This window comes from Periophthalmus magnuspinnatus, chromosome 16 (genome assembly GCF_009829125.3).
Source record: "Periophthalmus magnuspinnatus isolate fPerMag1 chromosome 16, fPerMag1.2.pri, whole genome shotgun sequence".
NCBI classification, from domain to species: domain Eukaryota; kingdom Metazoa; phylum Chordata; class Actinopteri; order Gobiiformes; family Gobiidae; genus Periophthalmus; species Periophthalmus magnuspinnatus.
In genome coordinates, this window is record NC_047141.1 from 20,630,523 (window position 1) to 20,643,782 (window position 13,260).

The following is a 13,260-nucleotide window of genomic DNA, read 5'->3' on the forward strand; positions in this document are numbered from 1 at the left end:
ATGTAAAAAACTTTACATTTTAATGTTTTTTTTTTATTTTATTACATTTTAAATATATATTTTACATTAAATTGCATACATTATTATTGCATATCACTTGAATGCTCTACAAATACACTGATAGTATGTTGACATTGTGGACATCTCCATCTGAAGGCCACTAAGCACTCCTTTGAGGATAGTGAGGTACAGATCTTAGCCAGAGAAAACGAATGGTTTGAGAGAGGAATTAAAGAAGCCATTTTTGTTAGGAAAGAGACAATCCTTCCTCAAAAAGGAATGGGGACATAATCTCTGCCCCATCTATAACACCATTGTCAGACCCAAAGCAAACAAAGGGAACACAAGGTTCACCATAGGGTCATTAAAGGTTGAATGGGGGCCATTAAGACTGAAACTGGAGACAATAGCTGTTTACAGTTTCAATGTACTTAGCCCCTCCCTTCAGTTAGATATAATGCAGTGTCCACCAGCAATCTGACCAGTACTGAAGAAGCAGTTTGGATGAGCAGCAAAACGTCTTCACTCTTAGTTTAGAGTTTAGTCCAGCTAATAGATTTAACTTTGGCTTTTACTATTGTGGACAAGCCTTCTTTGTTTTTAGTTAACAGCAGCATAGATCACAGAGTCATTTTCTGGGGTTGTTGTTCTGTGAAGTAATTATGAGTTGTATCAGCTTCTTAATGTCTTAAAAAATAAATGGAATAAAACAAAAAATACTTACTTTATAGAACTTCCACGATTTGGCTTTTTGGGTTTTATGCTCAATGTTGTGTAAAAAACCTCTTCTGAAGAAGAGTACTGGGAGGAGAGAAAATAATGATGAGCAGGATATTGGACATTTGAAAACAGTGAATAACTGATTCCTTACATTTGCATTAGATGAAGGCGTCTGAAACATGAGGGCATTGGCATAAATGTGGTCTTCAACAGCAGATGAAGAAATTTCTCTTTCACTTAACCCTGCTGTCTCCTGAGACTGGGATTTAATGTTACAGAACAAATAAGATAAAGTAGTTTAATGACTGAAAAAGAGATTTGATTTCAGGTTATTTAGTGTCATTTACTGTAACAACCAGCAAATATTTAAATCCATGTTGTTCAGAAAAATGTTGAAGCTTGTTTAGTGAAACACTGTCGATCTAACTTACTTTGTCTTGGTTCCTCTTTTTGATTTTCCTGTAAATTCAACAATGTGTATTTTATTATGCGTAAACAATGTAATTTCTCAAAAAAGTATAAAACATTAGTTTAGTACTTTGACTCACCAGTACAAGAGGAGTGCTAACACAAATGCAATCAAAAGGGACACACCAGTTCCTACCAAGATGGGGAAGGATGTGGCTGCTAAGAACAGATAACAACATTAAGATGACAGCATTCAGTTTCTTAATACTTTAGCAATATGGTGTGTGTTCTTCTTTCTTATTAAAACTACTGGTAAACATTTAATAATTTAACACATAAAACAACAAACTGTATTCCTCCAAAATCTGAATTCTGCTTTAAAATACAAACTTTTACTGAAAAGACTGGATCTAATTTTGACTGAAATTCACTTAATTGCAGTCATAGTTCTACAAGTACACATATCTCTTTCAAATACAGGGCATAAATATGGCATACGGTATTTGGATTTCACAGAAAGCCGCAGTTGAGTCGAGTTGCTTTCTCCGATTCTGTTTAATGCTTGGCACATGTAGAGTCCTGAACTGGATGCCTCCACAGAGGACAGAGACAGAACTGGCCCGGAGCCCACCTGGACCACAGAAGAGGAACTAGTTCTATACCACATGAAGCCAAAGGGTGGAGGGTTTGCCATACTGTCGCAAGTCAAGTTCACATCACTGCCTTCTGTGACTTCTGTTAATTCGACCGAAATAGAAATGTTTATGGGAGGATCTGAAAACAAATATTTAAAAAATCATTGACCCATGAGATGCAAATATATAGCGCCAAAATCATTTGGTCATGCCAGATGTTTTTTTATTTATTTATTTTTTTCTATTGCCATCTTTCTTTGGGATTGTAATATATTTGTAAAATTTATATATTTTGCTAAATAAAGTTGAATATGCACTAAACTTCCTGCTTGTCATTTTGGAAACAAGTGACACCACCAATAAATAAAGCGCCTGTAATTGAATTATTGCAAAGTAGATAAGTTTATACCACAGTGTGGGACATTTCTGGCAAAATAAGAGAGACATGCATGTGGTGAAAATATACAAAGTGCTCCTATAAGACCAAAATGAAACCCAAACTAACACTGTATAAAATGTTATTAACTTTGTAAACTTTGATAGCAGTACATTTAATAGAAACAATAATATAATAATGATTTATATAGTATTTGATTCATACTTACACAGAACATTTAGAATGGTTTTAAAGGACTGGAAAAGGTTGCTGCCTGTCCTGGAGATGTTATTCCAGGCCTGGCAGTAGTATTGTCCACTATCACTGGGCTGAACCTCAGAGATTCTGTGGCTTGGTCCAAAACTGATAAAATGTCCATCCTTATACAGACTGTAGCCACTAGATGTCACTATGGGGTTGGCCTCACTGCTGCAGGTAAAGGTAACTGTACGCCCCTGTATTATGTCTGTTGGTGGGCTTATGGACAACTTCACATTCTTTGGTGCATCTGAGAGATAGACACAATAGTTACAAAAATCTGCAGTGAATACTTTGTCTAATTCTGCCTTTACTTACATTGAACAATTAGAGACACTGATAATCGGACATGCTCTTGTCCTCGCAGAGCACAAGTGTAAGTCCCAGTATTCTCTCTCCTCGCAGTGAAACGTGTTTGTGTCACTTCTTGTCTTTCTTTGTACCAGACAACCTGAATATTTGAATTTGGATTGCACCCTGAATGGCAAGTCAATGTCACAACCTCTCCCTCTGCTACCACTGTTGACCTGACAAAAGCAATTAAATCTACAAAAAACAAATATATCATAGAATATACAACTTTAACTGAATAAACTATAAAAGAATTTCATGATATTACCTTGAACAGATAAATAAGGAGGATTTCTGCTTCTCCATCTGTCACGAGATGTTTCAAACATGAAGAAGTATAAACCTTCGTCTATGGATTGGACATTTTTAATCTTCAGATTACAGTTATGGTCCTTGTCCCCAACATATTCAAAACGTGATACTGTCAAAGACTCTAAAGCATAACTAGAACCTGTATCCTGTAAGCGTCCTTTAAACCATTTAACGTGTTTGACAGTATGCCAGAAGGGATAGTCATAGTAGCACTGTAACACAACTGTTGACCCTCTTAAAGCACATTGGCTCTGCACAGTCACCCTCCAGTTTCCACTCCATACACCTCAGAAAAAAAATATTGTGATAGATTATTATGGTCATTTTTATAAACAGTTACAAACACAATGATGTTTTCTTACCTGGAATAAATATAAGAGCAATGGAGAAAAGGTGCTTCATAAAGAAAATCCTCTGTGTTAAAAACATTGTTAAATCATATTTCTTTAACTTGAACCTCATCTGAATGACTCCAAAGCCCAGTTAATCTGACCACAGACCAAAGCTCCACACTGTCAAGTAAAAAGCAGAAGTAGCAATCTGTTTCTTAACACTTCCTACGCTGAGGTTATTTCTAACACTTTCCATTCTTTGCATATGGTAAATCACATTTTATGTAGCACTTTTCCACCTTTAAGGCGCTCAAAGCACTTTCTCTTTCACACACAGTCATGCACCAATGTACACAAACACTAGGGGTGAGGTGGGTTAAGTGTCTTGCCCAAGGACATAACGGCAGCATTCATCTGTGGATCAATGGATCTGACTGCTCTACCCATGATGTTTATTTGGGATTCGAACCACTAACCTTCACATCAGTGAACACAAAGTCTACCAACTGAGCTACTGTCATCTTCTTGGAATTCACAGCCAATGTTTCACTAGTAGTTTATTTTTAATGCAACTTAATACAAGTGATAGACAGGAAAAAATCATGGTGTGACTTTATTCTGCGTGTAATGTTTGGCCTACAGAGTGTTATGTAAATAAAGATCAAGGGACATGTGGACAGTGGCAGAGTGGAGGTCTTGGCCAATGTTGGCATGTTGTGTTCTTGTGACGTTAGTAACATTGCAAAGGGCCTCTGTGGTTTGTGATTGAGATGGAATATGTAAACAGAGACACGCACATCCAAGACTGTGTGGGCTGGGTCCAAAAAGTCAAAATTGGAGAAAATTGTTAGCTTCAAAGAACTGTTGTGTGGATCAACTTTCATTCTCCAGTTGTGGTTGAGGTGGATCAGGTTAAAAATAATGATAGAATTTGGTGTTGGCTAAATTAGCTGAAAATGAAATTGGGGACAACAAATGTCCTTTTTGCAAAAGTTTTGGTTTAGTCAATATATCTACAATTATTGGACAAATACAAAGTTCTTCTTTCAGTCATGTTGGCCACAACAACAGGATTTGTGTGCCAAGTATTGTTAATTATGACAAATCAGTTTCACAGTTTTATATTTGTCACCAACATAAACAAAGCAATCTGAAGTTAGAACAAGCAGATGTCATTATGAATAGTGTCAAAGGTCATAGGGCCACAGTATCAACTTCTCAAAGCACATTGGTTCTTTGTGGTCGCCCTCTTGACTGAAGACATCTGGAGAAATAAAAACTTTTGTTTAATTATACTAATTAAAGGGAAAAGTCTATTCATGAGGAACAGTGCAATCCTAAGTTTTCTTACCTCTGGTAAGTGGCAGTCAGTTGCGAAACTGAGGCAGGGAGGAGTAAACGACTTTTGTAAAGGCCTGTGGTTTCCTGTCTCCACCTAGAGGCAGGTTGGTGAAATGCACCTGTTCAGCACTAAACAGATTCACAATAACAAAGAGAAACCATATGAGCTTGTCTGGACATCTGACTTAGATCAGCAGGGGTTCAGTTAATCACATTTTGAACTCAAAATCATAACTGAGACACTCAGAGCAAAAGTAAAATGGGGAAAGGGAATATGAAATGAGTGGAAAGTGGAAACAGTAAAAAAAGGAACTTATGGAGCGGGAAGCACTGAAAGAGAACATTAATTGCAAAATAAAATTTGGTCATTAACGATACTGAACAGCACAGAAGTGTCTGACAAGGAGAAAAAGAGTCCACAGACCTGGGTGCTTTGGAAAAATGGACTGTGATGTAATCTGACGCACAGCAGGGGACCTCAACGTTAGTGACCGGTGGAGCATCTTTCAATGGGACAATGTCCGGGTGTGAACGGTCACTGAAGTCCTCCGGTTCTTCCTTTCAGACAAACAAACAAACATATCAACCAAAATTGTACACAAAAATATTAAAATATTATTTAGGGCATACCACAATATTGTCCATCCTGCCTCTTCTCTTTTGGTGTTGGGGTGACTCATAAAATATAGTTTCAGCTGTGACTGATGCACGCTGGACCCACAAAAACACAAAGACAACTCAATTATTCTTATAATACAACTAAACACCATACAGTGCATTCGGTAGTCAATAATAATAGCTATAATAAATATAAACCTAAAACATGTTGTGATTCCAGACCAGAGTAAGGAAGCCAAAACAACCAAATAAACAGTAAATTAATATATATATTTTTTACTTTTGGGCTACTTATAATGTGAACAATGCATATACCTTTGTTGGAACCTCTGCAGACTCCATGTCCACTCTGTGCATGTTTTTACTGTATATAAACAATATTAAACAGTGATTTAAACACAACAGTATGTAGAGTAGTATGGACATTTAGTATGCATAACTACCTTATCATCACAGCTACAGTAAGTGTGATGAGCCCTGCAGACACACCCACAGCAGAGGCAAGGGCAATGACCTTTAGCCGACCTGACAAAGCAAAATAAAGGTTCTGAGGATGACTATAGAGGAAATTGGGTAAGAATATATTGAATAGAAATATAGCAGATGTATTAATGGTAACAGAGAAAGTGAAAAATGGGATATCCTCTCACTTGTGTCTAGACTTGATACTTGTGTTTCCACTTGTGATTTCCAAACCTAAGTCCACTTCTTTAGCTGTCTAGACTCAAATAGCAGTTTTCCACAACACCTCATCACCTCGCGCTCTCTCCCCTCATATTCAGAGGGTTTAATGGGACGCACCATGACTCATAGAAACAACACTGTAATCATCACGACATTTACAAAGATGACCAGAAAATGGACTTCAATGTGACAGAAAGATTTCATCAGCTTTTACTGGATATCCAAGCCATAGGTGTTCAGCAAAGACTCACTTCTCATTTATATTTTCACTTATAACTTTACATGTACTTTCATTTGAGAAATGTTATTTTTCTTTCTTCAGTATAATTTTTACAATACAAAGTGGAAATCATACAGTAAAATTAATGAAGAAAATGTATTTTTCATAAATAATCAAAACCATCTATATGAAGCCATTATACTAAACCTCTCTGCAACACCTCATCTCTATTATTACTGTTAACACCAAAATGCTTTTGAAGGGAAACCTCAACACCCTATCAAGAGGATCATTTTTCTAAAGCACAAACAGAACAGCGTCAGTGCCCACCTCTTACTCTCACAGTCAGAACAGGAGAGCTGTGGGCTCCGATTCGGTTCCTGGCCTCACAGTAGTACCGCCCACTAGCTTCAGGACTGACCTCAGAGAAGGTGAAGACAGGACCAGACCTTATGCCCCATGCTGCAAATACACAACAAATGAGTTGCTTACGGTTTCAGGGTTTATGACAAGATCTAGAAGGTCAAATTGTGCTTTTATCTTTGGAGTGAACTTTGACATGATTTGTAAAAATACAGAATGCAGTGACAACTAAATTATACTTAATCAAAACCGGTTGCATATTAAAACCGATAAGCCTCCTGTTGAGTACCACAATATCTAATCCAGGTCTAAAACTGTACTAAACAGGGACTAATGTACAAATGTAATGTAATGTATGTACAAATATAAAGAAAGACAACATATATGTCTAAAATTAAGCATTTACTATAAGTACAATCAGGAGGAGGCTGTCTTTGAAAAATACTATAAGAAGCCATCATGATGATTTACTGGGGGAGCGGTTTATTATTTTGACATTGATAAAGTGTCGATCTCCATGTTACCTTGTGCCTAAATGTGTTTGTTATTGTGTTTGGGATAATAATATAGTTGATGTGCATCATGTAGCCCTTTCTCTCATGCTCACACTGCCCAGAGCTTCCCTCCAGAGGTAAGCGATGCCAGGTGAAGTTGTCCACTGCTGGATTGGCCTGGCTGCTGCAGGTTAAGGTCAGGGGTCGTCCAGCATCCACCACACTGGAAGGACGGGCCCAAACTGAGGTGTTTTTAGGGGGATCTGAGAAAACAAGAGTTAAAGATTAGGCGTTAGAATTATAGCGTGATAAAATTTTGCTTTTTACAACTACTCACAGAGGATGGTGAGTGTGGTGAATGAGGATGTCTGGTGTCCTAATGGGTTCCATGCTGTACAGTAGTACTGTCCACTATTATGAGCACGAACTGAGGGGAAAGTCAGATTTTGGACACTTCCCTGTACCAAGGCCTGGTCTTCCCGTACTCGGTACCATGTAAACCTAGAGGAGGAAATGGAAAAGGTGCATTATAAAACAAATATTTAAAACTGGCTGTATTTAGTGAAATTCCATGTTTGGGCTGAACTGAGAGGACTCACTGCCAGCTCAAAAATTTAATTTCTCTGCATTCAGAAATGTTAAAGTTAATCAACCATTAGTGTCCCTACCTGCTGGCAGGAGGATTGGCTTGGCTGCTGCAGCTCAGGTTCACATAGGATCCTTCTCTGATGTCACGAGGAGGAGATACCACGACACAAGTGTTCTTAGGAGGGACTACACATGGAACAAGGATCAAGTCAGTCAGGAGAAATGGAATAAGAAATTATTAGATAATAATTATCTATAATCAATTATAATTACATACAAAATGTATGTTGAGGTTCCATACAATACAATAATTTGAATGGAATATTATAGGCCTAGCCCTGGCCTAGTACAATATTTTTGAAGTAAAAATTTCTTGCAATTGCTAACATGCATGGAATGGACCATATAGCCTACAGCAGGGGCCACATATGGAAACATATTCGTAGTGGAGAGCTGCAGTGGTGGTCAATTCAGCTAGTCTTTCTGTTAGATACATTTAATACAGATTTAACAGTACCTTTAATAAGGCTTGGAACATAAATATATAAATAGCACTGCCTATAATCAATTGAGCCAATTCAGCATGAGGCCCGACCATTGGCCCCCGGGCCATAGTTTGGACACCCTTAGCCTATAGTCTATCTACGACATGGTCCCAACATTTTATACAGTGTTTGTAAAATAATTAGCAGAATGCTGTCAGAAGTTGTTGAAGACATGGTAAGTTGATCTACTGTTGCATTAACAGTTTTGTGTTTTATTCATTCATAGTTCAGGGAGCTTCTTGCTGCTACCAATCTGTGCTTCCTGCTCATCTACATTGGCAAGATGATTGAAACAACTTTTCCAAGGACACAGCAGCGTAGGCCTCCATGCACTAGTCAGAACTGGGATTGAACCAGCAAATGCAATGAGCCACCTCCATCCCATTTAAGCAAGATAAAACACCCTGAGGCACAATACTAACTTACATGTGACATTGAGGAGAAGAGATCTTGACCGGTCTGTTCCCAGGGAGTTACGTGCCACACAGAAGTACTCTCCTCTGTCTGTGTATTTTAGACTCGACAGGAGAAGCTGAGGTCTGAAACTGTCTGGGATACTGCCACTGTCCATGTCTAATGAAACAGAAAGTTACTCACACATATTTTAATAACATTATGATTATGACTTTATCTGCACCTTTGAACCAGGCAAAGCTTTCCACAGGTGGGGAAGCATCACTGCTACAGGTCAGGGTGACAGATGTCCCTTCTATCACCTCTCCAATCGGGTACATTGATATAGTTGTGAAACGTGGACCATCTGAAAATGTCATTTTAACAGGGAGCGATAAGGTGAGTAGATGAATCAGTATCATAAAAACAAATGTACTTTAAAGTTACTCACATCCCAGAGCTAAGGAGACTGGTGGGGACTGGACATTCTGTGGTGGGATGGGTCGACAGGTGTATGCTCCACTATGGGGCTTATCGAATCTGTTAATGATCATCCATTTCTCATAGGAGCCCAGATTAAGCCCATTTCTGGTGAAAATGCAAATTGTGAATTATTACATTACACTTACAGAGAAGCAGTTGGCAGAAATGTTCATCCACGAATCCTTCTTCCAATTCATCCTGTAGCTGTGTCCACTTCATATGTCCTACCTCAGGTGTTTGTTCACAGAATGGGCAAAAGATTCCCTACTGAAACTTTCCTTTTGTATCTCACCTGTAGAGAGCGAGGCTACGTCCTGGAGCAGCGCACCCTGTGGCCTGACAACCCACGAAAACTGTCTCTCCAAAAGCAAACATGTTCCTGGGCCGGGCTGGATGCACCTGGACCTGTAGGTCTGACACATACGGACACACCAGCAGAACATGAGCACCGAGTGCAGCTGTTACAACAAAGTTGTGACATTTTGAGCGATTGGTAAAATGTGAGCCTGCCTGTAACGTCCAGCGTGATGGTGTCAGGGGAGGTCCATCTCCCCAGAGGCTGGTTCGTCTCAAACCTGAAATGATACTGTCCTGCGTCACTCAACCTTACACCTCGAATCTGGACAGAACAGCTTGAGTAACTACCACCAATGTATCTGAAAGACAACCACAGGTGACATCACAACATTCTGTAGTACTGGACCTTATCATGAGTACTAAAATCTCATCCACAAATCCACAAGAAAAAGGCTCAAGCTCTTTTTCAAGACAATTTAAAGTGATTTTCAGCAATAGTTATAGTAGACACAAGACAACCCTACTGGAAAAGCCTACTAAACTGTTAATTAATGGAAGACAGGCAAAATAACTACTGATAACCTGGGGATTTTGTGATATAGTAGCCACTAAGGTAAAGATTCAGCATTTGTTGAGTTTCCCTTTGTGCATAATCATTGCAGAAGTATTGACAATTATAACTTATTGAAAATACCTATACCTTGTTCGTCCCCGATATGACAGGCTGATCTCGTTTGGGTCACTGTGATGAGCGAACTCCCTCCGAGCTTCAGCTGAGACTCGAAACCACATCACTCTTCTCACGGTGTGGCCTGAGGCAGCACCAAAAGAAAGAGTAGGATTTACATCAAAAAGAGTATGTAAGAAGAAAGCATCATTGTAACAAGAAAGTAACTTCAAGGTATCATTGACCACCAAACTGTATAATTAAGGTCAATGTAAATTACCTGATGGGTAGTCAAAGCGGCAGGGCAAAGTGACCGTCGTCCCTGCCCAAACACAGATTTCTTTTCTAGAAAAAGATACACTCCACCTGCCCTGGACCCCTGTCAAACACACAATGATCAACAGCATACACTGGTGTGTGAATGTTTGAGAATGGGTGAGTGGTTCCATGTTGTAAAGCACTTTGAGTGCCTTGAAGGTGGAAAAGCGCTATAGAAAAATGTGAAAAAAAAACAAAAGAACAGTGCTGCTAGTATTGCACAACAAATACCAATAGCAAGTCAAGAGAAAATTTAGAATCAGAAAATCATTGTTACTAACTTTTAGTTCTCTTGAAAAAAAACCCAAAACAACATAGTAGTTTTGGCCAAACAAAAGTGAATCATGACATTTTTATGAGCCCAAACATATCATGGTAGTGGTAGGAAAAGAATTATTATGATCAAAGCCACTCCAGCTTTTATTTCCACACTTAGAATAGGATTAGGAAAAACCTGTCATGAGATAGAAAAATATACCAAATCTAATTTTGTGCAAGAACAAAATATTTCCTACTGAAAATCCAGTACTATAAAAGTTGTCAAACCACAATTCAGACTATAGAAACCATTAAATAGAAAAATATGGAGGAGTTGAGGCTGTTACAGTGTCCTCTTGTGCAGCTGGCTGTCAGTCCGGATGACTACCTTGCACAAAAGACAATCAATACTTATAAATAACCTGAGTAAAGCAAGGGCACCTGGTTATAGAGCCTAATATATAATATGTCCTTCATGTTAAAATTATATTGCATGCTGCTTAATTTAAGCATAAATAAAGTGTGATCAAATAATTACACATCTATAGTTTTCTCTTGATTTTGAAAATAAATATCTTTAAGAAAAATATTTGAAAGTAGTTTAACACAAAAATTAAAACAAAATATTGCATACAAACATTGTATATTTACTCTGGCCCATTTTCTTACCTGGTAAAGATGTAAGAATGGTGCCCAGGACTATTGCACCTGCCAACATCTCCGCTGACAAAGCCACTGTGATGTAATGCAAGAAGAGTAAAGGCAAAGGATCAATCAATAATCAGTCAAAACAGATGTATTGGTAAGAATTCAAATGCATTAAAATCACGTACCTCTATTGGTAATTTTATGCAGCAGCCTTGTAAAGAGAAGAGGGTCGATGGGGCAGTGATGGAGGTGATTTTATATTGATGACCGCAGCACATAGGTCAGGACAGTGTAGTAACAGAGGGGGAGGAGTCAGGTGCCAGTTTAAGAGGGAGTGTCTGTTTGAGTTTTAAATAGGGTTAATAACCTTTACATTTTCACTTTTCCACTTCCTTTTAAAGATTGACTGTCTAATCATATGACTCTCAGACTTCCTAAAATATGGTGTGCGCCACTTTCTAAACTATTCTTAACTTTGAACCTACAGACAACAAGCTTTCAGATTTACATTGTTTCCTTAACCAGTCAGCATACTTTTCTCCAAAAATTCTTCACCCACATCACAATAAATATTGAAACGACTATCAAAACTAGATCCTCATATGAACAAGTATCAATACTGAAAAAAAAACTGCATAAACTAAAATGTGTGAATAGTTTTAGAATGCTCTTGATCTATGTCTGAACACCACATAGTGACATAATACAAAATACAAAAGTTTTTCTTATATTATTTGTGTTATGACAAGACTACTTGATAAGATTTACATTTACAGTACTAGGGTCCAATAGACGCCCCCCACATTCGTCCTTCGATACACTACTCGAATTGGGAATCGTTGGCACAGAAATGCAGCCACAAGCAGACATGAGGAGGGTCGAGACCTCTCACTCAACTGTGTCCACTTAGTCTGATGAGTCTAAATGACTTTAACATGCTACACTGCCACATCTTGGCCAATACATGTCAGTTTACCGTCATGATGCGGCCAATTGGCTACTTAGCCTTGCTTTGACCCAGAAGTAATGAGGTTGCACTGTTTAACATTGGAGTCAATCTGTGCTGGCAAAGAGGGGAGAGGTTATATCAAGGTTTGGAGGTATGATGATGTGCACCTGGAAATTACGCTTTAGTTGGACCTAAATTTTAGTCTATTTCTTGATCAGCCATCAGTTAGCAGATTTTATATCACAAAGGTGGTTTTAATAGATCTAATGTACGCTGTTAAGATAAATGGGTATTATTAAGTGCAGCATTTGGGAAACCTATAGCTAAAACAAAAAGCAGTTACGTTAATATGTAACAGAAACGATATTGCTGGGAAAATTACTTTTAAAATATGATCACGATTCTCAGGATGTGAGGTTAAATGAACAATATATTCCAGCTCACAGATTGCTCAAGCGGATTATGGGTTAGGGCTCGAAATGGTTTGCAGACCCTCATAGCAGGTCTCCACATGACAGGAACACTCTTGTGATTTAATGATCCTGGGTATGAGAAAGAAAAAAGTGCTATTGGTCACAGACTAAGATCTAATACACTGCAAGTATACACATTTTCTCTGTGCCATAGTGTCTGTATTATGTAGACTTAGAAGAGTAGTGGGCTTTGAGTTTAACCTGTAACCACAAAACGACTTCAAAAGGATCACAGCACACTAATAGGTCAAAGCCTGATGTAATCTTAATCGAAAACAGACCCAACTAAACGAATGAAGAGAAACAGATGGATAGAGCTAGATTAAGTGTGACTGACCACAAACAGAGAATGAGGGAGGAGAGAGTTTCAAATAGGTAAAGGAGAGGAATCAAATTGGGTTTGTACTAAAGAGAGGCACATGATGAGGCAAGCATTTGTGTGAGAAGAATAGAGATTTCGAGCTCTACATAAGTGTCGGGGATGTCAGAGGGGAGCAAATCCAAATGGAAAGAAAAGGGGCAATTGCCT

The 13,260-nt window shown here is 38.3% G+C and overlaps 2 protein-coding genes across 2 annotated transcripts; both read right to left on the reverse strand.

The window, feature by feature from the left end:
- Positions 1–43: 43 nt before the first annotated feature.
- Positions 44–3,546, reverse strand: LOC117384194 (B-cell receptor CD22-like). Its single transcript, XM_033981481.2, has 10 exons — positions 3,423–3,546; positions 3,017–3,346; positions 2,716–2,943; positions 2,369–2,647; positions 1,627–1,902; positions 1,269–1,347; positions 1,152–1,179; positions 872–979; positions 725–801; positions 44–649 (listed from the first exon to the last, which is right to left on the reverse strand). The coding sequence occupies exons 1-10, from the start codon at positions 3,520–3,522 to the stop codon at positions 601–603; spliced, it is 1,554 nt and encodes a 517-aa protein (XP_033837372.2). The 5' UTR covers positions 3,523–3,546; the 3' UTR covers positions 44–600.
- Positions 3,547–4,752: 1,206 nt separating this feature from the next.
- On the reverse strand, positions 4,753–11,610 carry si:dkey-33i11.1 (sialoadhesin). The gene is made up of 18 exons (XM_033981482.2): positions 11,495–11,610; positions 11,331–11,396; positions 10,366–10,464; positions 10,119–10,230; positions 9,632–9,777; positions 9,414–9,534; positions 9,090–9,226; positions 8,883–9,005; positions 8,672–8,818; positions 7,781–7,886; positions 7,450–7,613; positions 7,226–7,375; positions 6,586–6,717; positions 5,795–5,876; positions 5,667–5,715; positions 5,364–5,444; positions 5,158–5,291; positions 4,753–4,862 (listed from the first exon to the last, which is right to left on the reverse strand). Exons 2-18 carry the CDS (start codon positions 11,377–11,379, stop codon positions 4,760–4,762), a joined length of 1,935 nt encoding a protein of 644 aa, XP_033837373.1. The 5' UTR covers positions 11,380–11,396; positions 11,495–11,610; the 3' UTR covers positions 4,753–4,759.
- Positions 11,611–13,260: the final 1,650 nt, after the last annotated feature.

What these genes read in the sequence shown, in the direction of transcription:
- LOC117384194 (XM_033981481.2), bottom strand. Translation starts at nt 3,522, where the DNA reads ATGAGGTTCAAGTTAAAGAAATATGATTTAACAATGTTTTTAACACAG. An exon ending in AGTGTCTCTAATTGTTCAAT is followed by an intron (nt 2,648 to 2,715) that starts GTAAGTAAAGGC and finishes TCTATCTCTCAG; the next exon opens with ATGCACCAAAGAATGTGAAG. An exon ending in AATCGTGGAAGTTCTATAAA is followed by an intron (nt 650 to 724) that starts GTAAGTATTTTT and finishes ATTACTTCACAG; the next exon opens with AACAACAACCCCAGAAAATG.
- si:dkey-33i11.1 (XM_033981482.2), bottom strand. Translation starts at nt 11,379, where the DNA reads ATGTTGGCAGGTGCAATAGTCCTGGGCACCATTCTTACATCTTTACCA. An exon ending in AGTCTCCTTAGCTCTGGGAT is followed by an intron (nt 9,006 to 9,089) that starts GTGAGTAACTTT and finishes TGACATTTTCAG; the next exon opens with ATGGTCCACGTTTCACAACT. An exon ending in GGAGGGAAGCTCTGGGCAGT is followed by an intron (nt 6,718 to 7,225) that starts GTGAGCATGAGA and finishes GTGTATTTGCAG; the next exon opens with CATGGGGCATAAGGTCTGGT.